The sequence below is a fragment of the Oreochromis aureus genome, linkage group 13 (assembly GCF_013358895.1).
Source record: "Oreochromis aureus strain Israel breed Guangdong linkage group 13, ZZ_aureus, whole genome shotgun sequence".
Lineage (NCBI taxonomy): Eukaryota > Metazoa > Chordata > Actinopteri > Cichliformes > Cichlidae > Oreochromis > Oreochromis aureus.
Genome location: NC_052954.1, coordinates 16,295,051 through 16,322,986, shown reverse-complemented (window position 1 = coordinate 16,322,986; position 27,936 = coordinate 16,295,051). Strand labels below are relative to the sequence as shown.

Genomic DNA, 27,936 nt, shown 5'->3' with positions numbered 1-27,936 from the left:
GATTCGTGGAAATGTGCAACAGGTCATCTGATATATGAACAGCTTTGACTGTGCCTGTGTTTCCCTTGGGGAGCGTGAGCTCGGTGCACACAGTGCCTCAGGACAGTGGCCTGGTCTGGGGCAGGTTATAAGGAACAACAAAAAGGAGGAAGCAGGAGGGACACTTTGGTTGAGAGAGAACAGAAACCTCTCAGAGTGCTTCCAAAAATTTTCTGTGGAGCTGTCATGGCCCAAGAGGTTTATAGCTGTTCTAGTATTTGTGGTCTTGATTTGTGTTTGTTGAATTTTTGAACTCCTGTTTTGATTTCTTTATTATTCTAATAGATTGTGAGTTTTGTTTCATGTGATATTACTGAGGCTTTTGCTGTTTTTATTTCACAGTTATTGCAGTGATTAGTTTCAATCTTGCAGTAAGGCGTTTCAGTTCATGTCTTGATCTTTGTTCTCGGAATAGTTGCTATTTCCTCTTTGTTTCCTTGTCTGCTCTTGTATGGGTCTCGCCCCTGTTTAGTAGCTTGTTTGTTTTACTTTCCGCCTTACTTTGAAGGTTGGATTTCTGTTGTGTCTTGTTCTGCTTTTACTTTCTGTTTTCCCTCCTTTGTAATTGTCATCCTCATCCTAACTGTCTTCACCTGTCTTCAATATGTTCAGCTGTGCCTCCTCACCATTTCTCCTCTTGACTAATCAGCTCTCTCTGTGTATATATAGTTCTTTCTTTCCTCTTTCCTTTGTTTTACTTTCCCTGGTTTGTGCTATTTTCCTTGTTTCCTCATGCTTGTTTGGGGGTTTTTTGTTTGAGTTGCTTTTTTTTTTTTTAAATGCTTTATTTTTTTATGAGCTGTGAAATCTTGCTTTTGTTTAGGTCATTCAGCCTTCAGCTGCCTCCATTTGGCTCCTAACCTTTTTGCTCAACACTCTCTCACAGACTGAATACAGTTGGTATATTGTATTTGCTTCAGTAAAGGAAGATGGACAACATCTGGACGTCTACTTTGATTAGAAAAGGGAAAGAATCAGTACTTAAGGGCATCCACTCAGAGAGATGATAAAGATTAGAGACAGCTCTTCATGCAAGATATGCAAATACATGCGCCGTGATACATCTGCTCAGGGTGAAAGCTCACCTCAGTGAGATTGCCTCTGAAGAGTTTCTGTGATATTCTACCAACAGTGTCCTTGTCATTCATAACCACTAGATAACTGGAGTCAGACACTCTCAAATGCAATATATTGTTTCAGAAACATGAGAATGGTATTAACTGAGCGCGTTATCGCACTCATTGAGGCTCCAAAGTCAACTTTTCCAAAGAAAGCCACAGCTTTAATAATACAATGAGATTTATTAGCTAAATGCAGTCTTGCCAACTTTCATACGCCCAAGAGCGTGTAATTACTATGATATTTTTTATTTGCCTCTTTGGTATGCTGCTTGCCATAATAAATAAGCAGTTGCATGAACATGTATCTTTAACCTTATAGCACTTCAGGGTGCCAAAGGATTTAAAGAGACAACCTATCAACTGCAAAAAAACAAAGATCAATCCCATATGACGGCCAAGGATCTGCCCTGCAGTAGCTGACCCCATGCTCTGAGCTAATAATGGCATGGGTGAAACAGAAAAAGTCAAGTTCCCCTTTGGGAGAACAGAAGTGAATACCGTCTTATGAATATGGATACCAAGAACAACAAGCAAAGAAAAATAAAGGCCATGAGTTCAGCAGTCAATATTGTTTTATAAATAGATTTTTCTTCCTCTGTGAATTTTGCGGGTAACTTCTGGAATCCTTCAAAAGATTAGCAATTCAGAGAGCTTTTCCATGTACTGTAGAATAAGCAGATGTAAACACTTTCAGTGGAACAAAGTATGCGAGAGCACCAGATCTGTGTGCACTCGCATCCTCGCCCTGCCAATTCAAACAGTTCGTAAGTCTGATATTTCATTTCGCTCCAGGAGATTATTGTTGTGCAGCACAACTTTTCTCTTTCTTCTTCAGACCGCAGTGACGAGGGAGTGTCTGCATTTTTGACCACCTAAAACGCTCCGCGGGGCAATTTCCACCATCCCTTGACATTTCGAGCGGTGACAAACTGCAAAGCATTTTTAAACTGTTATGTGTAACTGCCAGCGTGGCTGAAGGTACGGATCTGAAGCAAAGTCAATGTCTTGAAGTAAAGCTAGGAAGTGACACACCCATGCACACGCAAATATTAATAATTGACCTAGGTTAACTTTCCCACCTTGCAGCTTTTATTAAAAACTAGTTTGACCCAGGAGGGCAGTGTTCAGTGCGACCTTCTTGAAGTGGCTTTCTGTGACCCCCTTTGCCCTCTCATGCACACATTTACACTCACGCACGACAATATTTTATATTTTCATGCTCAGCTTTTCATGATGAATAACCACTAAGTGGAGTTTCATTGGTTCCACATCTGGGAACCTTTACAGCTAAGGATGGCGGGAACTTGCACTGCAAGTTAAATGAGCGCACACACTCAGCTCGTCCCTTGTTTCTGTGTCATTCCTTCCATTTCATGTAACAAATCTTTATTCATGTGTCAAGGTGTCGGTTTTTTGTCTGACATTGTGGTTGAAGTCAAAACCCCAATGGAGTTTTTGAAGGCCACGCTGAATATGACTTTCATATGTCTTCTCCTGTCTTGTACATTCCTCAACCTCTGAGCAAACGAGAGCAGCGCTGGCCGTACGAGTCATACCAAGGTGCCGAGCAGCCTTCTGATTTCTCCTAAATTTGTATTCCTTTTGAAAATTGTGCAATTTTGTGAAACTCAGTTTTGCAACACTGGCTTTATTTCATGGTCACATGTCTTTTTTTAATCACTTAATTTTTTTCTTTTCTCTTTTTTCACCTTTTTTCTTATGTGAACATTGCTGCGTAGGGACTTTTTATGTGCAAGATTGCAGTGAGTCATAGCTGATTATATCTGTGCCTTTCTCTAAGATACAGTATTGAATATCTGAGACTCTCTGGCACTGAAGGCCTCTGTGTGTGTTTATTTAGGCTGGGTGCCCAGCTGGCCTCAAGTACTCACATGGCACTAAGGAAGATCATTCATGTAAATCTTATAATTATTCCGATAATCATGCTGTTCTGTTCCACTTCGTCAAACTTTATGTGAGGATGTATTAGTGCTTTAACACAACTCATTTATTTCCCAAAGGCTTTTGTTTAATGACTATTTGCAGTAACCTCTTCAGATGCTTGTATTAACCATTCTGTTTATTAGAAACAATGCATTTTATATGAATCACCTGGCTTTACTAGATTTATGCGATACCCTCACACAATTTTTTCCACCTACATTTTCCATTTCTGATTAAATAAAATCTAAAGTTAAACCATTCCCTGTTTGCAATACTCCCTACCCCCATGGTTCCAGTCACAACACCTGCTTAGTTAAACCGGTGGGTGTTGGCAGCGGTCTCGTAGACACAATGAGTTATTAAGTATTACAAACAACTGCTTTTCATTAAGGATAATTTCTCAATGTAGCAGATTCCTGTGCAGCCTACGTAGATAAGTTAGTGATAATGTAGGCAGACAAGATGAGCAGGTAGTAAAATAATAATGACAGAAGGCAAATAATGTATGAGCTACTCGTCTTAGATTGTGGAACTGGCAGAGCCTTAGTAAATATGTTTAAATGATCCACTTTGTAATACAGCGTCTTACACAAAGACTCTAGGATGGAAATCTCCGCTGTATGACTAAAAACTTAAACACTAGATAAGCTCCCTTATCTTCAAAGTACTGCGAAGTTTCCACCTGCAGATCCCTGCAGTGAAACCAGTTAAGATAGCGATTATATCTGATTTATTTATATTCCAAACTGTAAGTAGAAATAAAGCTACTGCTGACTCATATTTTCTCACATTTAAACTGGATTTGAAAGGAAATCAGTAAACACAGTGAAATGGGTTGTTACCTGCATCTTGCATCCCTTTCTCTCTCCCTGTTTCTATTAGCACAACACTCACATTAGATATACTACCTCGCTCAGCCTTAAAGAAGGCCCCATGTGGGAAGTTAAAAGTTCACCCTTTTTAGCGCTAATGCTTTCCTAATAGTCGCTTGTTGAGTTAATAGTTAAATAGCTGGCAGGATCATTGTCCTTGCCTTTCATTTACCCTCGCGAGTAAAGCCAAACACATGTTCTCTCATCAAAGCCTTACATTTAGCCTCTGACCTGCTGGTACTGTAGGACTGCAGCAGCTGTGTGTCGGCCCTGGCAGAGCTTGCTTTACATTCAATTTAATGATTATAAGAGTCACTCGAATGGAAAGTGTGTATGTGTGCATCAGTGGCAATGAGGCTTGTGATGTACAGGAATCAAACACCCATAGTATTTTAAAGATTTCCTTTTTACTGACCAGATGTATACATGTTTGATAATAAAAAATAAAAATAAAAAAACAACACTGGATGGCTCAGTTGCGAGAGTACAGTTCCTTCATTTAAATGTTTGGATTTAATATAAATGCATAAAAGAGTACAAAAATAAAACATTTGTATGAGATAAATTTTACATAGGAAGAGGAGATTTAAATGAGTAAAAGGGTGGAAAAAAATCAAACCAGTTAAATTCAGTTACACATTCAATGATCACAAAAGAGTAGAAACATGATGATAAACCATTAAAAAAAACAAAAATACAGAATGTAGTGTTTAAAGTTAGTAATAATACATTTTTTTGCTAAAACATGAATACATCAGGTATAAAGTGCATTTCTATCTGCATGACAGTTGTAGGTAGTCACATCTATATACATAAATTAATTGCCAGTAATGGTAGTATTTGTTCTACTGCAGCCGTCTGTGTTACCAATTGTTTTTATTACTATTTTAATTACCTTTTTTGCGCACCCATGTTTGGAAGTGGCATTCACATTGAGAGGCTATTTTGATCAGTGTCACAATTTCTTCTCACAATTTCTCGGTAACTGACACAATTTTATGATTCTGGTAAATCTCGTCTTATTGGCTGCTCATTAAAACACTGTTTGGAAACCAGATGTTTAGCTTTTACAAAGAACAACATAAAAAAAAGAAATAAGACGCGGCCGCATAATCAGCCACAGAACAGCTGTAGGAAATGCTGCAGCTCTTTCTGCATTAATTTCCATCACAAAACAATTGTAATTGCTATTTTTATAGGGGTTTTCAGTCGGGGGGCAGCTGGCATTCACTTAAATTCCTTGGTGCCAATTAACTTAAACTGATTATTTATTTTAGAGGAGAACCTATACATCAATTTGTGTAATCTGAAATCTGACATGATCAGAATAAACTGATCCACAGACCACAAGACTGTGCTCCTCACAAATGGGATGCTCAGTAAAGTTTGATATGGAGGAAACCTTCTAGCTAAGCCACGTCATCCCTCTTTAAGCCCCTTCCCGCCGGGTGGGGTCTTTGCTTTTTTCCTAAATAACAGAGAAGCCAATGGAAAAAGCTCCAAAAATAGCTCTTTACTTTTAAAGTCCATTAACAAAATAGTATTTACACTATGGTTAGGAAAGTATGCACTCACAGATATAATGGCACTTTGCACTAATATTTCGTTATATCTATAAGTGGTGAAATGAAGTGGTGAAGGATGCAGCAGTGCTAGGAACATGGTGTTCATGGTGAAGACTTTGAAGTTGATCCATGCAAAAGGCTGCAGCGTGTCAGCTAGAGTAAGTGCTCTACAACTTAACACATGATCTGGTATCATGTTACATATCTGCGATGATGTCGTCCAAATCCTCAGCGGTGGCTCGGGAGGATTTCTGCAGGCTTTTTAGTTGCCCTGTTTGGTTTTCTTGATCCTGGAAAGGAAAAGCACATTTGTCATGAGAACAAAGTAGACACGGGAACTACAACGTCAGAATCATACGGCTTTTTGGTGCTGACTGTTCACATGGTCTATATATTTGACACTCTATATAATAGAGTGTCAAAACACAACAATAGATGAATGCACGGTAACTTGTGAGTAGTAAACACCAAAAGTGGAAATTAATGAGCATTTAGTCCAGTGGCACAACTCACGGCTGATTTCAGTTCCAGGTTATCAAGTAAAAACAGCTGCTGCGTGTTTAGAAAGCCGAAATGTTTTTGACTTGTAATCATGAGCTAACCATCTTAGCAATAATAAATGTAATTTGATTTCTGCATTCACTTTCAGTTGGTGGGCCATTCTGAAAATGTTATGTCTGAAGATGTAATTTTGCAGAGCACTGACGTGAAGCAGTCTCAGGGCGATGATGCCAAAGGATAAACAGGATATTAACAGTATAAACACCTGGAACTCGAGTGGGTTCTTTAATTATATCTGCCACACTCGTCAGATACAAAAAGGCAATCATCATTTAGTTTACAAAAATAACGCATGGCTTATAATCATGTGCATTTCTACACATTACAAGCAGGTTTATGTCTCCTCCTCTATGACTGCATGTGTAAGTGGAAACACATTAGATCTGACTGATTGTAAACAAGCAACATGCACTCTACATGTGCTATTTTGTTATGCAGAGGGCTGTTCACGCCTCATCAACCCGAGGGCTCCACAGTCATCCTTGAGACAGGCCGTCTGACTGCTAGACTGCGGGCGGATCTGTCAGTGTGTATTGAGTGTGTATGTCACAAGCTGGATTAAATACCGAAGTGCGTTTAGTTTTCTTTACATGAAAAGACGGGAATCCACATGTGACATTCCAAAAACTCTTTTATCCGCCTCCATCGCACAGTGCAGGGTTTGTTTCGTTCTTTAAATAACAGACATGGCAACTTGATCCCTTCTATAAACTTCGTTGTACCAACATCTTTCAGAAAAGCGTCTGCTTCCTCAGGGCAGCAAGGAGACAGTGACTTTTAACGCCACCAGTCTCGGTATGAATTTAACTTGATTGTGCAATTCAGAGTTGCATAAGGTGACCATAAATCCCATCATATTACATTATTTTTTTACAAATTTAGAACATTATCTTTATCTTTACTCTCCGATGTAACTTTTAATGCACTAAATGTCCTAAACTCTAAACAATATGCAAGTGTGCCGTGTATAGTGTAAATATATTAAACTGCATTTGCTAGACTGTGTTCCAGTATGAACCGTGATGACCAGGAACAAACCTGTAATAGCACTTAAGAGCAGATTAAGTGCACCCACACTTTGTATGTGAAAGTGGAAACAGTCTCTACTCCCACTTGGTCATGTACCAGCATGTTTTGACTTTGGGTTTCAATATAAATTGGGCAATTGAGAGCTTTTACTCCCACAATAGTCTATTGGTAAACATCCAAATGCGCATTTGCGCCTTTGGATTTGTAGATTCTTTGCTTTAAATTTCTATAGAGTGTAAGTGAGTATATCCCACTTGTGCCAACAGATTTGTTAAAGCCAGACGGGATTGTGTATTGCAGAAAAAACATGACCCCATGACTAAAATCTGCTGGATTTGCTGATACTTACTTGTTGAGAGCGTTCTTCAGGTACTGCTGTAGCCACCGGATCTCTGGGTTCATGCACACCTCCTTGTTTGACTTCAGCTTGGCACTGATTAGAGAAAGGATAAGATGAGGATGAAAGCTTGAATTATGCATAATCATTAACAGTGGGTATCTTAACACACTGTTATCAACTGACTGAATTAACACTGACTTGCTAGTTTGATACCGCTTAACAGTAGTGGCTTAATTTGTAAGTGATACTGCTACAGAAATTAATATGCATTAATATTGATAAGATAGTGACCCTTAAGGTACTTTAGTGTTAGGTCAAATTAGAATATGTTGCATTGCGCAGGCTACTTTCTAAAGCCATGATAGTCCTGTGGTTATTTAAAGAATGGGCTACAACCATATCATATGTCTCCATGTGGGGGACCATGCCTCATTTGGCAACAGATCTTGTTTTAAGGAGCTTCAAATATGTTTTTATGTCTCTTTATGTAAACTTGTAAGATATGGCAATTTTATTTTTCCATACTTCTGAAGTTCTAATGCAACTGACCCTTTTTCGTCCATGTTGCCACACACACTTTCATGTATAAATTTGCACTGCACAAGCTGTGGCGACAAATGCGATCTGAACTAAAGGTTGCATGAACAGTATGAAGAGAAAACGCTGCGTGACAAGCAAATGAGAAGCAAAGCCAGTTACAAAACCCACAATTATTGCTTCCCGGTTAAAAAACCAAACTGCGTCCAATTTCCACCACCTTTTCACATTCGCTCATACTCAAACGGACCACTTCCTGTGGATGCGTCAGTGGGCCAGTTGCAAAAAACCGACTTGTTGTCTGTGAATGAGTGAGCGAGCGACTGAGGGGCGTGTATGTACACATTCATGCATGATTCCTTTCTCTGGCTTGTCACCCTGCAGAGATTGATGGTGAGAAATGTCCGAACAAGGAGGAAACCTGTCGAACGTTTATATGGTCCAGACAGAAAACGTGCTGCCTGGAGAAGTCAAAAACAATACTCACATCACTTGGAAGGGGCAGTTGGGTGTGTGGATGAACCTAAGTTCTCGGATGTAGCTTCGTGGGACGCTGTTGACTGTTGAACGGCAGTAGCATCTCTCCACCAGGCTGATGGGCTTTGCTGAGAAAGCAAAAGAGAAGTTGAGTATAGAAAACTATTTTAAAGTAAAGCAAAATTTAAACAAAGCAATAATTCAGATTAGATTAAATTAAATATCTTTCCTGTATGAAATGACATACGCATAATACAATATCACAAATTCCACCAGCAAATAAGATAAAAATGATACAGCAAGCAAATATATAAATATATAGTCTTTAGACTATCAAAGCACAAAGTAAGCATGCACAAGCCCTCTTCTGATTATGAACAAATAAATAAAATGCTCCCTGCACTGAACTATACAGAGTCTTTTGGATTTAAAGCTTTTGATTTTTATCCCTCCATTCTACTTGTTTATCTCTTTCCTTGACAAGAAGCCTACAGTCAACACTGCCAAATAGGACTAACAAATGACACTGACAGATGAAAATTCCATATTTAAGCTTTACAAAATCCAGTTTCTGCTCATCCCACACAGCAAACACAGAGACTGAGTACATTATTAGCGGGGGTTTTACACCCACAAACACTAAGCTCTTTCAAACATCAGTGTGTACTGTGTGGTCCCTGCGTGATGGATGTGCGCAGTTTCCAATGGAGCCTCAGCTTTCAGGTTCCTACACTGAGATGGTCACAGTTGATTAATGTGGAAAAATAAAGAGAATCTTTTTTTCCCCCTTTTCGTTACGTCTAAAAGCGGCGTTGGAAATAGATAAAACAGTCACGCCGATAGAAGTTAGTTTTAGCGCAAATACCGTTTATACACAGTTGTTTTACTTGTCAGTAAATTGTTTTAAAGCGACACTGGCCGACTGTAAGTCACAGATGGTGAAACCTGCCCCAACGGATTAAACTACGCTAATTATTTTTACACCTGATTACCATGACAAAAGAGCGCAACACCTTCAAGTTGGGTGATTGATGTCGCCACGTAGGCTAGCTGAGGTTTGGCTTCATTTGTGGCTAATTAAAAGAAAACAAAGGGAAGGACAAACACACGCTGATCACTGATCCAGCGGGGAAATTCCTATACGGCAAGAGCCACATGTGCAGCCTGCCGTGCTTTACGCACGGCGAAAAATGCACTCTCACTTCTTCAAGGAAAAAAATGCATGAGAGATTTATGCAATTTTAAAAAATGTAAATAAAAATGTAAATTCTCAGGTCCAATTTACGTTTTTCCCGACTTTCTTTCCACAGTATTTGCACTCCGAGTGCACGCAATTGGAATTTCTCATCTGATTTCGTGCTCAGATTTTTGGTAACTAATTTATTATACATACACATTGATTTACAGTAACTGTATTTAATGTAAAATAATTAGTAACAAAAAAAGTATTTAATAAGAACTGCGGACGTACTGGACCCCGACAGAGTTGCAGAACTCTATCGGGATGATTATTTATAGAAATACTATAGACATCCAGGGTCGCAGCTCGACTGGAGCCTGTCCCTGGTGTCTGGATAAGCGGAAGAAATGATGGATGAATGGATGAATGAATGCACTACAGACAAGACAAGTCAACAGGTGGACAGCGTATAAGCAAATATGTTGCTGATACTTCCCTCCAATACGCATCACAGCTGCAATAGTCTAAACAAAATCTGAAGCAACATAAAACAGCAACACCGAAAATAAATCCATACCTTGCGCTGGAGGTGCATACATCATCACCATGAGTACAGCCACGACCGCCAGTATTTTCACATCCATTTTGCGTTACTGTCAAAGAGTTCCGAAACCGCTCAGAGTAAAGTCCAGAGGAGTTCTGACAGACGAGGCACCGGCGGAGTGTTAAATTAGGCACCACTGCGTCAAGCTACCATAAAAAAATGGTGTTTCCGGTCATCAAGTAAAAGTAGATGCTTTACTTTAACGGATATTTATGAAGTAATAAGGCATCAAATTGTAACAAAAATCACTTTCAGAAAAACACGTCATAGATAAGCCGTCATTTTTAATAGATCTGTGTTGATGATATAATAATAATAATAATATAATAATAATTTTTCATGCTTTTATTTTGTAGGACCTTTTTATTATTTCCTGTCTTTAGTAGGATTTTCGGATACAGCCTATTAACGCACGGTAGACCCCCAGGCGCGCAAGTGTGCACATGCCTCTGACGAAAGTGTTTAATGAAAGTGTTCTTTTTTGTGTATGGGTTTTTTTTTTTTTTACATGAAAGAAGACTTGGCAGTAAGCTGATTGGTAGCTGTTTATTTATTTCCTAAAAAATACGGCAAGGATCCAGTGTACCTTCAAGCAATTGGCACGATTTCTTCTGCACTGTCCTTGAAGCTGCTGCTAAAAAGAAAGAGAAACATTTTTTTGTGCATGCATTTTTCATGCTTCTTGGTTTTTCGTGTTATAACTGGCCATCGCAGGGACTTTACTGACCCTACTTAAGTAAAAGTGGGAAGAATTTGCGTGAGTACACACTAATGTTTCCAAAAAGTAAAAAATGTGGTGTAGAAAGAGCAAACAACACTTTTGGCCTTTTGGAGAGTGTGTGGGTGTATATGCCTAGATCTGAGAAATTTATTCCTATTCACATGTTCATCAAATGATACCTTATACTAATGCGTTAACACCATAATTACCTTTTTAGGTTGTTTAAGTTAAATACACACAACTGAACTCAATGCAATTCCACTAAGTAAATAGAAACTGCAGACAACCAAAGCTTATATTTACACAGACTGAGGTTGTGTTTTGAGACATTTTTTTCAGAATCTCAGAGCAACATGAATAATGTGACTAAGTGGTTGGTTTTGTATTTTCTATTCTTTCTTTTTTCAGTTATTGCAGACATATCCTCTCATCACACCAACTGTGGGAAAGCAAACCACCTGCTGACAGCACACTTTATCATGAAAATGAGCGAGGAATAGAAGACGGTTGTTCAAGGAGAATAACATTGTTATGCGCTTGTTTTAACTCTCTACCCGGTATCGTAAGTAAAAAGGACAATTCCTCTGTTGTGTGGGCAAGATCTGCTTTATGACCAAAGTGTTTGTGACAATAAAGTCCTGACATAACCAATACTTACCCTTTTTGTAAACCTGTTTGTTCATAATTTTGCGTCTGTCTGAGACATTTTTGTTAGATTTGTTGCAGGCTGTCTGTGTTTTGGATCTCGTGATGAATAAAGCCATGGATACCAGACGCACGGGAGGAGACGCTCGGAGGGTAAAATTAGCTGACAGCTGAAAGGACATATTGACTTCTCTCACAGGCCACAAAGGCTAACTCCAAGCGTGCGTGTTAGAAAGACAGAGTAGGCAAAAAGTAAAGAGCGCAGCACGAACGCCCTGATATTTCAGTAAGCGTCCTCTCAGCTTGGAGTGAAGAGTTTCATCAAAGTGCTCACCTCATCAACCTTGCTTGTTCTCACACAGGATGCCTGATATGTCGCTACAATCTACAGGTTATGCTCACTTCACTGCACTTTCCTGTGAGCCTGCACAAACAGCAAACGTGTGCAGCGGGGTTTGCGCAAGCATGCAAATGGAAGTCATTTGTCTCAAACACAAGTACACACACATGCTCTCACATCTACTCGGTTTATCCGCATAGTTCAGGCTGTCAGTGGGGGGCAACCTGTGACATGTCACGGGAGAGAAGTCAAAGCACATTCAAGTATTGCGACATGCAACAGTAAGCAAGATTTACTTTCTTGGCCAGAGGTGAATGGACTATAATAGTGTGGTTACATAAGCAGATTTGGCAGAACATCTGCCCAATTGTTTCGGGTTTTTTTTTTTACATTAACAAGTTGTCTGGCTGTGTTTTCCCGAAATGAAACGTTTCTTTTTTTCTCAGCATATGCAAATGTTTATAGAAACCCTTATTAGGGTACGTTTTCTAAAAATGAAACTTGTCTAAAATTCACACGCTTACACTCACAGGATGATCAGGATGTTGCCCAAGGATACTTCGATTTGCTCCAGTCTGTCCTGACCTTCCAATTGGTAAACGTCGCGCTCTACCTCTGATGGCTATAATGGTCGATAGTGGTTTGTATATATTGCACACACATGTCTACCTGCTATGTGTTATTCACACCTGTCCAGCATCCAGTAACTTTGAGTTGCAGCATAGTCTTCTGTAGCCCATCTGTCTGGTTTGGGAGGTCTCACTCTAGGGGTCCATCTGCTCTCTTCGTGAGTCGTATCTTACTGTACTGTCAAAGAATAAGGTAAGATGGAAGAGTTAAGGTTTTTCTCTAAAGTCGTGAAGGGATAGCAGGTGTCCTCCAGAGTTTTTTTTGTGTTTTTTTGAATCCTTGAGAATGTCACGTCTCATAAATGTCTAAATACAGTTTACATATTTATCCCTACTTCACATACATACACACTGTTTATTCCTCGCCTACTGTGCCAAATCTCCTGATCCATTCAGATTGCACAATGTCTAAATTTCTCTAGTCTCGTATAACACTTACCGAACAAATGTTTAAACATACTCATTTAAAAAGAGTCTGTATGCTGTTGATGATAAGTAGGAAAAATGCAAGTCTGTCACATGCCACTAGATTGTTAAACATTCCTCTACCATTATTCACCTTTAAAAAGAGACCATGTGGTGCAGGGGGGCTGAAGTATGGATGGCTGAACGTATTATGGTGGGGTTGCCAGTTTCCATAGATCAGACTGGTTTGAGAACGTACAGGCAGCTAGCCCCAGTAGGGAATCTGCCAGTGCCCCCATTGAGGCTGTGTGAGGCTGAGGGCCTGCTGGCTCAGCCTTTTGTCTGGTTTTCTCTACGTCCTCCAGAAAGTCACGAGCCCGGTGCCTCCTTACCACCATATGGACCACCTCAATGGGCTGTCGACAAAGTCTTTAGCAATAGATGTTGAATCAATGGGGAGACAATGGTCTGGACAATGGCTTTATTACCACTGGTAAGATCTTCTAAAAGCGCAAAAAGAGAAGTTTTCTGCTTCATTTTATCCAAACTAATAAAAGATCCACTCAAATAAAATTGCACAATTTCACTATTTTTTTCTAAGCATAATCCTCATGTTTGTTCCTTCCACTTCTTCACTGTGTAAAGAGTTTCCTCCCTGCCTCTGCTAATTAATTCTCTCTGTTTTCTTGCTTCAAATCGTAAACAATCAGTGTCGATATTTATCATTTATATCATCATCCAAAATAGTTTGGGAACCGCACAAAATTCTATGTGCGTCACAATGCTGTCATGAACAAAACTACTTACATTTTTCTTTTTCGCAACAAACAAAACATGATTCAAGATACTGTTTCTTGCAGTGCAAAAAAAAAAAAAAAATGTAACTGTCGCCAAGACACCAGACATGACTTTCCTATTATTAAGTAACAATAGAATGGGTTTTGCATTGCTGAGATAGAGTAGATATGTTTTTTTCCACTAGAATAACAAAAGAAATGCTCACTTGACATTAAATGGTTGAAGTAAATGTCAGTTGTGCTAGTTTTTATAGTTTCAGCTGTGAATTTATGCCAGAACAGGGCACATGAGCCACAGCTGGTGTGGAGCAACTTGGTGGTGGATCCATAGAGTTTGACACCTGGTGGTGTCCGGCCGCGAGAACAAAAATCCCTCAGCTGCTTGTGTGATGTTCCCCAGGAGGAGCGGAGAAGCAGCTCAGGGACCCATTAGCGTTCAGGGTAACGCTGCCGGTTCTGCTTTTTTGAAGTCGAGAGTGATGATATATGGTTTCATGAGGTCACGGTTTTGTAAATTGAAGAAATGTGGCTTAATTCTTTTTCTCTTTAAGCAGGTTTTTTTTGATGGGTCAAAGAGATTTGTGACTCACTCTCACAAAATGCGATAAAGATAAGTCACCAAAGTTTTAGCTTTTGTCTGACCTGTTAAAGATTATTGTAGTTATTGTAGTTTCTCAACTCTGCGTATGTTGGAGTCATTGAACTACAAACTTGTATATAGACTCATTTGTCCAGCTAACTGTTACTGTGTTGCAACTGTACATAGACACACATTAAATACCAGGGCAGATACACATAACCAGATACACTTTTTCTCACAATCGAAAGCTCCTGCAGTTTATTTTGTCACCAAAACTGAAAACCACAACACAAACAATATGCCCCGTGCTTCAGCCCCGGCCACATGTTTAATCCTTGACAAAGACACTGACACATGATCCCTTTCTACATTTAGCCCCCTTGTTTGTTTTTCCCCCCCTTTATTTCTTTTTAGCCTCTTTGGCTCCTACATTAGTCAGTGTATCCTCACAAAGTTGATGTTTTTGGCTTGTCCTTAAACTTGATCCATTTCTGTGATAAAAATGGCTTAAAGGACACATGGAGTCAGTTAATATTTCATTATTCATTCATTCCTGTGTGTTATACAGCACAAGTGTTACCGACTACACTGATTCTGTCTGTCATCAAGCAGCCATGAGTCTCGGTACTCTAAGGTTTCTGAGAGATGCTGAAAGAGGTGAATAAGTGTCAGAAAGAGCAAAAAGTCAGTCTGGCCTGATCTGTAAAGTAGTCTAGCGTAGGCTGAAACAGAGTGAACACAAAGGTTGCTGCTTAATTACAATAAAAAGACCAAAACATTAATCTAAAAATATGTGTGCTACATTGTCTTAAAGTAACACAAGATGCAGTTGTACTTGTTTGAGTTTTTGCAGCTTGTGCACAGTTGTGTATGTCAATCTATAAGTTTACAAATCACTGCTTTTCCCTTTATTGCTGTTTATTCTGCAAAAAAGTAATCATGTTTATCCTAAATTTGCAACAGCGCTACAATACTAATCCTTGAACTGTCCAGGGCTGAAAAAGCATTCAGCTCCCTAAAGTTAGCAGATTTTTCATTTTACTCTGACAGTATGATCTAAAACTATCCACTTCCCCACAGCTCCCAGAGAGATGCGTTTACATGTTTGGACTTCATATCAGAAATTCATCAGGAGCTAATGAGAAGACTGAGAAACATGATATTGGCTGAACAAAGAAAACACAATTTTGTCTACCTGCCAAGCAAACCTGCACATCGTCCAGGCTGAAAATAATTACCTGTGGAACAACCTGCAGCCTCCAGTCTCCCGTGCTTGAATTTAATTTGCTAAGTGCACTGGACATATCACATTTCCTACACTACAATTATCGAGGAATCGTGGCATAGTTTTAAAGAAAGTACTTTCCCCCCCTTTCCTTTCGCCACTTCTTCTTGGACAACCCCCAGGGTACTTCTATTGTCAGTCCTCTGCTGAGCTGTAACACCGCAGCTGCTGTCTCTTTACTGCTTTTGCATCCACAGGTCACTACATAAAACACTTAAGCAGCATTTAAAGGGAGAGTTAAGGCTACAGCTGTCAGTCAAAATGACAGAGCAGCTTAACATAACCGTCACTTTTATGCGTTCTCTGTGTAACTTAGGAGGCTATAATAGTGAGCAGCCATGGAGCTCTGTGTTCTCGGGCTCGGGGCTGTAGCTGCAATCAAAAACCTATTAATCAGACTGAGGAAATGGAACCAGCAGAGAAGCGAAGACAGAGTATCTTGTCCTATTTCACATGGACAAATACGAGATATTGTTACATGTTATTCATCCTGCTTGGCGGCTTTGAAGTAATCCCCCAGCAGGGAAATGGAAGGTGATTTTTCATGAAGGCATAAATGAACATGAAGGGGATTATGTGTCCGCTTGCATGTGCATGGACATACAATCATATGGGTATAAATAAAAAGGCACAAAACCACACACGAATGTATATAACATTATTAAAAATAGATTGTGTGCAATGTTAGGATGTAGACAGAGCCGTGGAGCTCTAAACGTTCCTGGATAATTGTGATTATGTGTGCGACGTGTTTGACATGCTGGTTGTTTGGCCTGGAGGTATTTGCCTCTGCTTCTCTGGTATTCTTAATAGGCCGTGTGCCTCCTGTGGGCTCACTAACAGCAGTGTGCATACGTCACAAATGTTCTCAGAGTAGGTGGCAGATGAATACGGGTTGCAAATGATAAGAATGGTAGAAAAGGTAACCGAGAAGCACGGTCAGCAACAGGTAACAAGAGAGAGGAGCAGAGGAGGGGAACAGATGATGCAGAGGAAAGACAAAGTAACAAGAGGTGTAGGAGAAAAATGAGCAGCCAGCTGAAGCCCCGTTTTCCAGAGCTGGGTTTGATTAGTGAATGTTACCATGCTCTGTTCCTCATTAACTCACCACAGTGTGGAGGTGCAGCAGAGGAAGAGTGGACTCTTTCCTGGAGGTTAGGCAATGCAGACTGAGTCTAAATCCATCCTCGGGACATCTCTCCACAAAACTAAGATTACCATAATTCAAAAACAGCTTCTGATCTGATTGGTATTTCCTCACTGGGATTCACACCCGTTACTTGTGTAAAATATGTTTGTGTTAGACTAAAGCGATCTTCTCTCTTGAGGGGGGGCAAAAGGCCCTGCCTGCTATGAAATGTGTTCCTATCTTAATCGGTGAGGCAAAGCTGCCTGTTGTCATCTGTAAGTGCTGTACAGAAGTTGAGCCATATCATTTTTAGGAATTTCAACCTTTTCAGCAACTATAGATGCACACGTTAATGCTGTATTTTATCTGTTATCATTTCTCTTTGCAGCTGAACTCTTGGCCACGGCTGCCTGTGAGTGCTTGGAGTATAACACAATGCTTAGACAAAATTATACAATAGACCTGCGTTTATTAGGCCTGCATTTTACAGTACAGTTCTGATGTAATGTTTTGAAAATTACGCTTTAAGAAAGTCTAACGAGCTTCTAATGATGAAAAATCAGCGTCCTGGCTGCTTTCCTGGCCCATTATTAGGCTAACATTACCCCACTGGGGTTGAATTGTGACAGGTCTTAACCTGTATGGGAGTACAAGCATCAAGGAAGTATCGCCTACACACTCCACAGCACTCTGAACAAAATCCACTTTGCAGAGGGTATGCACAATATTTTCTTATGTGCTTTGACTTAAGTTTTCTATCTAATAAGCAACAAATGTCTAAGAAAATGAAAAATATGAAGGCTTCTTGTTATCTGAGCTCAGTGTTTTACCAAATTACATTGGATTTAGGGCTAAATCCAAAGTAATTTGGTATAATACTGGTTAAGTGTGGTTATTTGGGGTATGAAGGAATTATACATGGCTTTGAATTAGACCATTATTAAGGTGCAAGGTGTCTAATTAGGGTATTGTGTTTGTTTACAGTCTAATAAATAATGTTATTTCTTGATGCAAAGTATGGCTTTTTATGTTGTATTAGTGCACCATGAAGTAAATACAAATTTCTGTATGTTTAAACAGGAATTTTAATGGGAACAGCAAATATCCCGGCTTATGTTTCTCTCTCTTATACCTGCCATGCAATTGTCGTGAGAATCCCTACTGTGAAAGCTTGTAGTGCCATGGGACTGCAAGAAGACTACAAGTGGAAACCACAAATATTTAGATTCCAAAAATCTTGTCTATAAACTACAAATTCTGCATATTTATGAAGCTACATCATTTCAATCTCAAAATCTCCCACTTTCATTTTATGAGCATGAAAAGCTCCAGATGTTTTGGAACCAAATAGATTATGTCATTATTTTATTTTTTCCGCAAGATATTCCAGTAAATGGAAGCAAAATGAAAGTGATTAATTTTTGTTTATTGTAGTCCAACATGCTATTATCATGAAGTGGAAGGAGATCCAAAATCCTGCAAGCAGAAGACGTCAAAGGGACGTCTTTAATAGGATTTATACATATATATTTAGAGTATGATCACCTTTTTTTTAAATACATTTCCTAATGGACTTTTGAGAGTAGGTCAAAAATTTAGGTCAGGATTACTCAGCGTCATTTGTGTGAAAGTGTGGTAGCATATTCAGTTTTTTCTTCTTAATAATAAAAAATCATCACTATGATTTATCTAATGTAAGTGTTTTATCAGATAACATATTTCATATCTTCTAAAAAAGTTTAAAAAAAACAAAACAACAACCATAAAAACACAATTGGATAAGGAGGGCTGTCTGACATAGCTGCCAAAGCATCACATACATGTAATCTGATTATGGGTGGTCTTTTAAGTAGGCCCATCAGCTGTTACAAGTGCTCTTTTCAGGTTTCTCAACATGTGGTCTGAGCACCTCTGCAAGCCTGACTGTTGTTTTTTCATGCTTTTAAAAGTCATAAAGTGCTCGCCTGTTACACACATGCATTAAAGAATCGGTGCTCAGGCAGGTGTTGCTAAACACTGCGTATAACAGAAGCCATCAAACTTTCATTGGGAGTTAATTTGTTTCTGCAGCAGGAACAGCAACAGGATTACACACTCTGAAGATCCCTCACCACTCCTGAATGAAAACAGAAAAGGCTATAGAGTGTCAGTGAAATAAGATGCCAGCACCATACAAAGGAACAAATGACAGATGAAAAATATAGTCCAATTTAAGCTTGTGACTTGCCAAACCCGCAGCGGGACGTCCCAAAAAGCTCTAACGTCTCTGTTGTTCCTCTCTGGGCTATTTTTTCACGGTGAGGGAAAAAAGACCAATATTGTGTGGTTTACATGGCTTAGCAGCTTGTTCACAAATATACCTCTTCTCTTCTCCCCTTTTCCTCTCTTTTCCTCATCCATCTTCTCCAAATTGTTCTCCAGCGACAATGACTTCACACTCCTGTAAAAGCCTTTTGACTGCACAGAACCGAGCGATGGTCCATCTGTGAAAAGGTCCACGCATTTGAGGACTATGTGAGCGTATGAAGTGGAACCAGGAGAGGCTTTTTTTTTTAATTCTAATCGAATTCACAACAATTAAGCGAGTCTGGAATTAGAATTAGCTTGCAACTGAGATAGACTTTCGTTTTTTTCTGCCCTCTTTGTGAAGTTATTTCTATTAGCGTGTTTTCCCGGTTTTGCTGTATGACAACTGCATAAACACAGAACGGTTCAATCATGTAGCACTGCCAAAGCTATTGTTAGCTGCACAAACTGATGGAAAAAAAAGAGAACAGAGCCGTTCCCACACAGATTTTAAGTATCTATTGTAGAGTATCTGTTTATGTCACAACATCCACTCTGTTTGTTTAAAAAACAATGAGAAAAGCTTTCGACGGAAACAAAAAAAATGTTTTGTCATTATGAGTTTTTATTTATTTAATATAAACTGATTTATATTTGTGTGTGAAAAGGCACAGAGGTTCCCAGTGGCTTTGTTTCTGTACCCTAACAAGTCTCTGTTAACCCCAGACTCTTCAGACAAAAGCAGCTTTGTGTCTGAGCGCTGTATGTGCAGTGAAAAGGTTTTCGGGAGGTGAATGTGAAATAAGGTTCTCCCCTTTCTTCTTTTTCAACTTGGTCTTTTACTTCCTTACTTTACAAATGTATGGGTGCCATTACCAGGGAATCAAGGCCATTCAGGAGGTGCATAGCGGTCTAAAAGCAGTGATAATCCACTGTTCAGATGTTGGCTGGCCGTTGAAATGCGAGCCGACTTTGACTGAAACTGTATGTCTTTCTTTCTGTGTGCTGGTGTGGCAGCTATTCAGCAGTTGTGGCTTTCCCTCGAATCCAATTAAAGAGGACACGGAGAATAAAAATACAGAGACCAATCAGAAGAGAAAAAACCTCTGCTTAGCCTCCGTCTCACACCACTTTAGAGAGCTTGTGCTCTTTGTTTTTTTGGTCATAACACTCAGTAATGATCATATAGGCATGAGCCACTTTTGCCTTTATTATGTGGCAATGACAGAGAGCAACATGGTTTACATGACTTACAAACACACTCAGGTACAAAAGCTGAGACTTGGAGCTATATGGCTCTAATTCTGGGGGTTTTCTGCAAATCTTAACTGTGCTTTAAAAGCGTGGGCCAGCAAACATGTGAAGGGTTTACTACAAGGCACCCTGCTGTGAACATACATGCATTAAAATGTCTGCTTTCCAGACCTCCCTAGCAATCACAGCAGGCCTCAACATTTAAATAATAATTAGGAATGGGAGCAGCATTTGGTTTGTTTCAATGGACGAGCCAAACTTGCATCATTAACACGTGGCAATTTAAAAAAATTGCAGGTTAGAATTTAGTACCTAAATACAACCCTCTGTGTTAAACTGTCTCCTTGATGCATGACTTCCTTTCTATATTTCACTGTGATCCTTTCAACCTGCTGCTTTTCCTCTCCTGATGCTAAATCACTCTTATCAGAGGCTAGTTAGCAGGTCTGTGTCGTGCTGTGATTTTGATAAGAGATGTCTTCCTCCCAGGCCTGCAATAGACCACCACAAAGTGAGCCTTTATTGACTACCTGCTGTCTGTTGGCCTGGCCAGACCTGGGGACCCGCAGGGGGCTTCTGGTTAGTAAGAAGCTATCTCAAACCTTATAAAAATCTGATAACATGAGAGGAAATTAAGGCTAGAGGAAGAGGGGGTAGCACCAACTTTTTTTCTGTCACATTCTAACACATACAGTAGTTGTAAAAGGGTTAAACAGAGATAAAAGAAGCTTTTGAACTTTGGGGCAGGCCTGTGACTCTATATGTGACCAAATGAAATAATACAGAGCTACATGGGTGAATGGTTAATTATCTGCTGTGTTTCTTAGCAAGAAGAGACTGGTTGTTAAAAGGGATCTCTGGTGTTTGCAACACTGTAATGATTGAGTGTGTTAATTAAACCTGAAATTATAATGTGAACATTTGTGTTTGGGTAATCTCCTTGTGCTCATTATTGCTAAGAGTCAAATGAGACTGATACCACCTGCTATCCGCCAACTATGATTCTGCAGCCAGCAGCAAGTTGGCTTGACTAAAAGACTGGAAGCAGCAGAAAAGAGCAGCTCTGACTCTGTCCAAAAGTAACATAGTTCACCTTTCTACACCTCGGTAGCTGCCTAAATTTTATGTTTGTTTAATCATCTTCTTCCTTTTCTTCTTTTGGCTTCTCCATTTAGAAATTGCCAAAGCAGATCATCTGTCTCCGTCTCACCCTATCGCTTGCATCCTCTTCTGTCACATCAATCCTCTGCATGTCCTCCTTCAGTACATCCATGAATTATCCATGTGGTCTTTCTCTTTTCCTCCTGCCTGACAGCTACAGATTCAACACCCTTTGTTCAATATATACACGATCCCTCCTCTGTGTATATCCAAACCGCCCCAGCCTTTCCTCTCTGATTTTGGCTCCAACCTGAGCAACCTGAGCTGTTCCTCAGCCACATCTCCTTTTTGTTAGTGTCACAACCGCCAAAGCATACATCATAGCAGGGCTCACTACCACCTTGTAAACCTTTCCTTTCATTCACTTGCTGCTATCCTTCTGCCACTCATCTCCCCCCACTCCACCCTGTCTGCACTCTTTTCTTCACCTCGCTTGTGCAATGCCCGTCGTTTTGGATGGTTGATCCCAGGTATTTATGTCAGGTATCTACTCCTTGCACCTCTCATTTACACACAGGCTTCTGCTGACTTTCACTCGTTTTTTTCCAAAACATACCGCCGCCTCTCCAGACTCTCTTTTACTGGATCCCTTTTCACACTGCAGGTCACAATGTTGTCTGTTTAAATCAGATGAAAAATTTAAAACATTTTTCTGGGGGCCATGAATCAGCATATTCCTAGTTGACTGTTTTCACTTATTACAAAAAGCTAACTTCTGGCTGTAGCTTTATATTTTTACAGATAAATTTTCATTTGGCTCTTGATGTGGAGCTGTTACTTTATATCGTTTGATACTACCGTCAAAAATACTGTTATTGTCCATCGTCAACATACAATAGAGAATGGAGTCATAGTTCCATTCATAATCTTAACATGATTACCAAATCCCTCTTTCATCAGAAAAGGCATAAAAATCATTTTGATAAAGGCATGACGGCTCCTTCTGTAAGAAATTAGGAAACTTCCTTTATTCTGGTTCCATGTTTGCGGTCGAGACTCTACTTGGCAATTTCTGCTGTTCTGAAATATTAAGTGTCCCATCCATGCATTTCATTTCTAAGGTTTAAACTCTATCTCGATTGGCATGTCTGTCTGGCGTCTGCCACAGGGCTCTAGTATGACATGTTAGTTATACTCCCTGAGGGTAAATAGCTCATATTTGCGCAGCTGGACCAGGCTGCTTAGAAAGACATAGAAGACAACTAAACAATGTTAATTTAAAACCTATTAACGTTCTACTTCAGTTCACGTTGAGGGAGATAGTTTGGACGCCTAACAAAACCAGAGGGAAGCATTTGTTTCTTATTGAGGTGATCTTTCCTCCATGAAATCACAATCTCCACGCTGGACTCGACCACACATTTTTTTAGGATGAAAAAAATAACAATGCTCGAACTTCAGTTTGTTCTTTCACGCTCAAATATTTGCCCACATGTCAAGCTGTGAGTGGTTAAGCATCTGAGGCAGGACTGTTTTTGTCTGCATGTGTTATGTTATTGTGGAAGAGGTAGTTATTTTTCCCTTTAATTGAATCTGTCTGTGGCTTAATGGAGTGATCCTGTTGGATTAGACTGGTTTCCTGTCCCACCTTGTTCTCTCAATTACATGCACTCCACTCAAGTGGTTATGGCTTATACTGTAAACAGAGCTCTTTAAGACAAATGCCATCAAAATGTAGCCTTCACACAGATAACGATTGAGGCTGGAATCAGACACATGAACCTAGCTCATGCTGGTTAAATGGGCTCTGAAGGAGACCAAAACTTTGGTTTCTGTACATAAGTAACTATGTTCTTCTAGTGGTAGTTTAAACCAAACACTTGTGTCACCTAGATAGATGTGTGTGTATGCGTGTGTGTCTGTGTGGGTCTCAGGAACAAATGCTTGCTGTGAATTTATCTGTCTGGCTTTCGTTTAGGCTGTGGTCATGGATTCCTAAGGGAAGCATCCCAAACACAGGGTCAATTTGTGGAACAAATCTTCTGTTTTTCACCTAAAACAGAATTGTTTGTTTCTCTTTGCATGTGGCCTCGGCCAAGCGTGGGCGATGATCTACATCAAGAGTTCCAACTTAAAAAGGCAAAAAGTGTGGAAACAGTTGCTCATCACATGAATAAACTAGGACACCATTTTAAAAAAAAGGTCCCTCTATCTGATTGCCTGTTTCCCACTTATCAGTGAAAAGTTGCTTTCTAGAAACAACAGCTGCAATTTGTACTGTGACGTATATTCAAAAGAAAATAAACATTTTGTCAAACACTAATTGCAATTATTATACTCAACATAAAATGGGAACGCTCACAGGCTCATTAATAAAGTATGCCGCAGTTTATGATGTGAAACTGTGTGCTTGGCCAATCATTTCTAATCAAGCTCGCTCTGTTTGTGTTACGATGCTGATAAACTGCTTTTTGTCCTGACTAAAAAAAGCCAAGAAAAATTGACTGCACAAAAACACTTTGCAATCATTTCTCGCTGTGTTTTTATTCTGCATGTGACGAATCAGTTAACACATGTGTTTTTATAAGACAATCCATGACCTGTGCGTTAGTAAGCGCACGTCTGGCACATGTTGGAGTGTGTGTAAGGAAAGGAGGGGCTGTCTGCAAGCATCCATGCTGTAACTGTTAAAAAATAATATCTGCATGTATGTTACTAAAGAAAATGAGTGAAACCCGTCATTTATTTTGCTCTGTTTGCTTTCTTTTCCTCTTGTGCTTAAGTGATTTTTTAAATGTGTAATGTTTGCTTTGCCATTTTTACTGCGTCAGCTATGGTGTATTATATTTTATTCTAACTTAAAGTAAGGAAGAAAGTAAACCTCTTTTATGGCAGCGTTCAGTCAAGATGCCAAAGCTCTAAACTGCTGATGACAAACCTTCAGCTGTAATCCCACATCATGTTTGGATCAATCATTCATCTTTTTCTTTTTCAGCTGCCAGAGGCCAAAGTGTTAGAGGTGAGGACTGCAAGCATATATCGTTATCCGACCTTCATCAACCAAAGCGACCGTGAAATTTGGACAAGGTGCAGCTCCGAGATAACTTGGCAGCTGCAAATTTTTTCCCAAACTGTGGTATGTGATATCGAATTAAACCTTCCATTTTCATTTAGGTCATGGGAATCATCATTATTCTATTTTTATTATAAAAGTATCCTATAAATCTCATGTTTATTCTAGAAAAAAAGCTTTAACTGTTTTAAATAAGTTCATTTATAAAGCTAACAATTATTACATATAAAAGTTGCTATGAGAACATTGTTGTCATGGTCCTTCAGTCCTCCCTGGCTGTCTGCTCCAGGTTTGCTTTCTTCACCTGTCTCCTTTAGTTTTCTCTCTTTCCTCTCTTCTCTGTCTGTGCTCGTTTATTTATGTCTGTGTTCATAGGCAGGTGGTTCCCACCTATAGCCGAATGCAACTGGGACAATCAACCACCTGTTCCAGATGAGCTCATTCTGACTGTGTATTTCCTCTGCATAGATCCCTGGATTTCCCTCCGTGGTGTGTGGTGAACCAAAACCCCGAGTTTGAGAGAGAGAAAGAGAGTTTTACCTGTAAATATAGGATGAGTGGATTCCCTTCCTCCCCGGACCCCTTGGAGCACTATTCCCTTTTTGCATTGTGTCTGTAAATATATTTATTCACTGTAAATAAACAGTGAATCTTCCCATTAACCTTGAGAACTGTCAGGTTAGTGTATCATTATACAAATAGTAATATGTAACTAAATAACACAATCCATAAGCAGTGTTGGGGAGTAACGGAATACATGTACCGCCGTTACGTATTCAGAATACAAAATATGAGTAACTGTATTCCGTTACAGTTACCGTTTAAAAAGGTGGTATTCAGAATACAGTTACTTTGTTGAAATAAATGGAATACACGGCGGTACTTCCCTGTTTCATATTGTCGCGGGTCAGGACTGTTTGGGTTTGTTTGACAGCTACGTTCTGTTGTTCCAGGCGGCAGCGCTACGGTTGCCATGGTTACAGGGTGACGCGCTCTCTCTCTGCGTGTTTCCTGAGTGAGAGAGCGCTTTTTTGTTGTTGTTGTTGTGCTAAGCTAAAAGGCAGAATGCTACAGGCATAGCTCTAAAGCATGTAGCCTGATGGGCAGTGTAGTCCGTGCTGCAGGGAGAATGGACTACCATACCCGTTATGTGTCTGTGAGCGAGGGAGGGAGAGAAAGGAAAAGTCCGAGCTGTCACGGAGCAAAAACGGGAGCTGGAAGCATGTAAATATAATAATAACCACTGCAGCCAAGACGAGTGCCTGAGGAGCCCATTTGTAAGTAAGCTATTAAGACTCAACTGTACACTGTGTTCGTGTTTTCCTCCGGAAAAAAATAAGTTCCGTTGGAGAAGCCTTTCAACGCCTCTCTCTGTCTCCGCAAGCAAAGTTGACCCAGACAACAAAGTAAAGCTAGTTTTCGCTACCAGCCCGACACGAACCCGACGTATTAGCCAGAGGTCCCTTTACTACGTTTCGAGCCGCGGACCTTCAGTAACAGTAATAAATCACAGCAATAGGACATTCATGTAGTTGTAAACAGCATGATAATATATTAAGTATTCCAAAGTATTCAGAATACGTTACTCTCATTGAGTAACGTAACGGAATATGTTACAGAATACATTTTGGGGCATGTATTCAGTATTCTGTAGTGGAATACATTTTAAAAGTAACCTTCCCAACACTGTCCATAAGTACTTAGCTTATTTGTCTGGTTAACTGTGGCTAATTGTCAATGTTTTCTGAAATGTCAACTTCAATTCTTTTACTGAGAGAAAGTTTTGCACACCTGTAACAAATGCTGAAAAAGGTCAATACGATTTAATCAGTGATCTTCTAGATGCAGCTGTAATATGGCACATCAGGAGGATTTAAGAGTACATGTGTTAAAGTTGACAAATTAAAGGAAAACCACTAAGTGCCTGCCAAAGCAGTTCCAGCATGCCTCTGTGCTTACACTACATGCCTTTTGAGCTCGACTTAAGGGATGGAATACCATAAAAAACAAATCTTATCTCTTATGTTTTACAGATACTGGAATCAATTGCACTGTCTGGCACATCGGCCCAACATCACTCTTTCATACAGGCTGCAAAAGCCACATCGTTTAATTTGCATCCTTTTCCTAAACCTTTGGGTTACCCTTGAATGAAAGGGGTGATTGTCATGGTGGTAAAGGATATTTCTATTATGATAGAAATATTTAATCACAGAAAAGGGGGATTGTTTAGAACACTTTGATGTGCAGTAAACCTTTTTTCTGAGGGGACAAGTGTAACCAAAACATACCAGCAAAATCCCTCCCCAAAGCAAAACAAAGCCAGGGGATCATTTCTCTGCAGAGGTTGTGTGTAAGTGTTGTTTAGGTTGTCAAATTTGCTAATCCTCTGTACCTGTTGGCTTTTAAGTTTTTGTTTATTGCTCTTACATTTTAAACCTCAGGGCGTCAAGCTGGCTTTGCTGAATCACACATCATCTGCCAACCGTAACCCGATGAAGAGCAGAGGAAATACTAAAAGACATCAGATGTTTATGTCATTTGGAAAACTCACTTTTGAAAACAAGGAGATTTCTTTAAGGCAGGTGAAATTCAGAGGTGGTTAAACTGTTTTGTCAGCTTTACAGATAAGCTCTGCGTGAAAGCCAGAGTAACTTAAATTGTATTTTCCTTTTAACTGAAACTACTCTTACTTAAAATATTTCTCCGATAAAGATGCCGTTTGACAACCTCCCCAGTACCCTTAAAGCCATGCTTCAGTGACCATTAGAATGGGTTCTGGGTTTCACTAACTCTCACTAACTTCTGATGTGCAGCTGGTTATTTTGTTTTGGACGCAGGCCTGAAATATGACAGAAATCCTGCAGTTCAGAAAAGAGAAACAAGGGTTACCCCTGGTAGGCATCCAAGCAGAAAAGAATTAATGTAATGCCATCCACCCCTTGGAATTTACACCTTCCACTCTGGGATAACCAATTACAGAAAAAATCACAGCCATTACTACTGAAGTTATTACAACAGAAACATGTTTCCTCATATTTATTTACATTTAGGGGATGCCAGGCTCTTGTGTTCAGTTGCTGTGTGTGGTTAAGTATAAACACAGACATCATGCATGACTTATTGCTTTGCTGAGTTTTTTCCATTTGGACAAATGAGCCCTGCCTGAAAGGGACCCCGGGGATCTCTCACCTCATGCTCACCACTTCCAGTAACCCTGGAAATGAGAGCTTTACATTTTCACACCTTGCAGGCACTCATCATGAAATCCCTCTGACCTCACACTGAACCTTTCACCACTCACACTGATCATTTCAGCTTCTACCCTAACCTTCCACTCAGACCCCCACAAGCATCCAACATTTTACCAATATGTTTAAGACACTGGCCCTTTCTATTAAGTAATGTTGCTATAGCAACTG

General features: G+C 39.7%; 1 protein-coding gene across 1 annotated transcript; it reads right to left on the bottom strand.

Annotated features, from left to right (window-relative positions):
• Positions 1-4,363: 4,363 nt before the first annotated feature.
• On the bottom strand, positions 4,364-10,395 carry cxcl12a (chemokine (C-X-C motif) ligand 12a (stromal cell-derived factor 1)). Its single transcript, XM_031739024.2, has 4 exons — positions 10,243-10,395; positions 8,496-8,613; positions 7,481-7,564; positions 4,364-5,831 (listed from the first exon to the last, which is right to left on the bottom strand). The coding sequence occupies exons 1-4, from the start codon at positions 10,307-10,309 to the stop codon at positions 5,804-5,806; spliced, it is 297 nt and encodes a 98-aa protein (XP_031594884.1). The 5' UTR covers positions 10,310-10,395; the 3' UTR covers positions 4,364-5,803.
• Between the last annotated feature and the right edge of the window lie 17,541 nt (positions 10,396-27,936).

Bases quoted from the DNA above. Each gene is read 5' to 3' on its own strand.
- cxcl12a (XM_031739024.2), bottom strand. From the start codon at position 10,309: ATGGATGTGAAAATACTGGCGGTCGTGGCTGTACTCATGGTGATGATG. The intron at 8,614-10,242 runs GTATGGATTTAT...TTGCTTTCTCAG, and splicing joins GTATGCACCTCCAGCGCAAG to CAAAGCCCATCAGCCTGGTG. The intron at 7,565-8,495 runs GTGAGTATTGTT...TTCTCTAATCAG, and splicing joins AACTGCCCCTTCCAAGTGAT to TGCCAAGCTGAAGTCAAACA.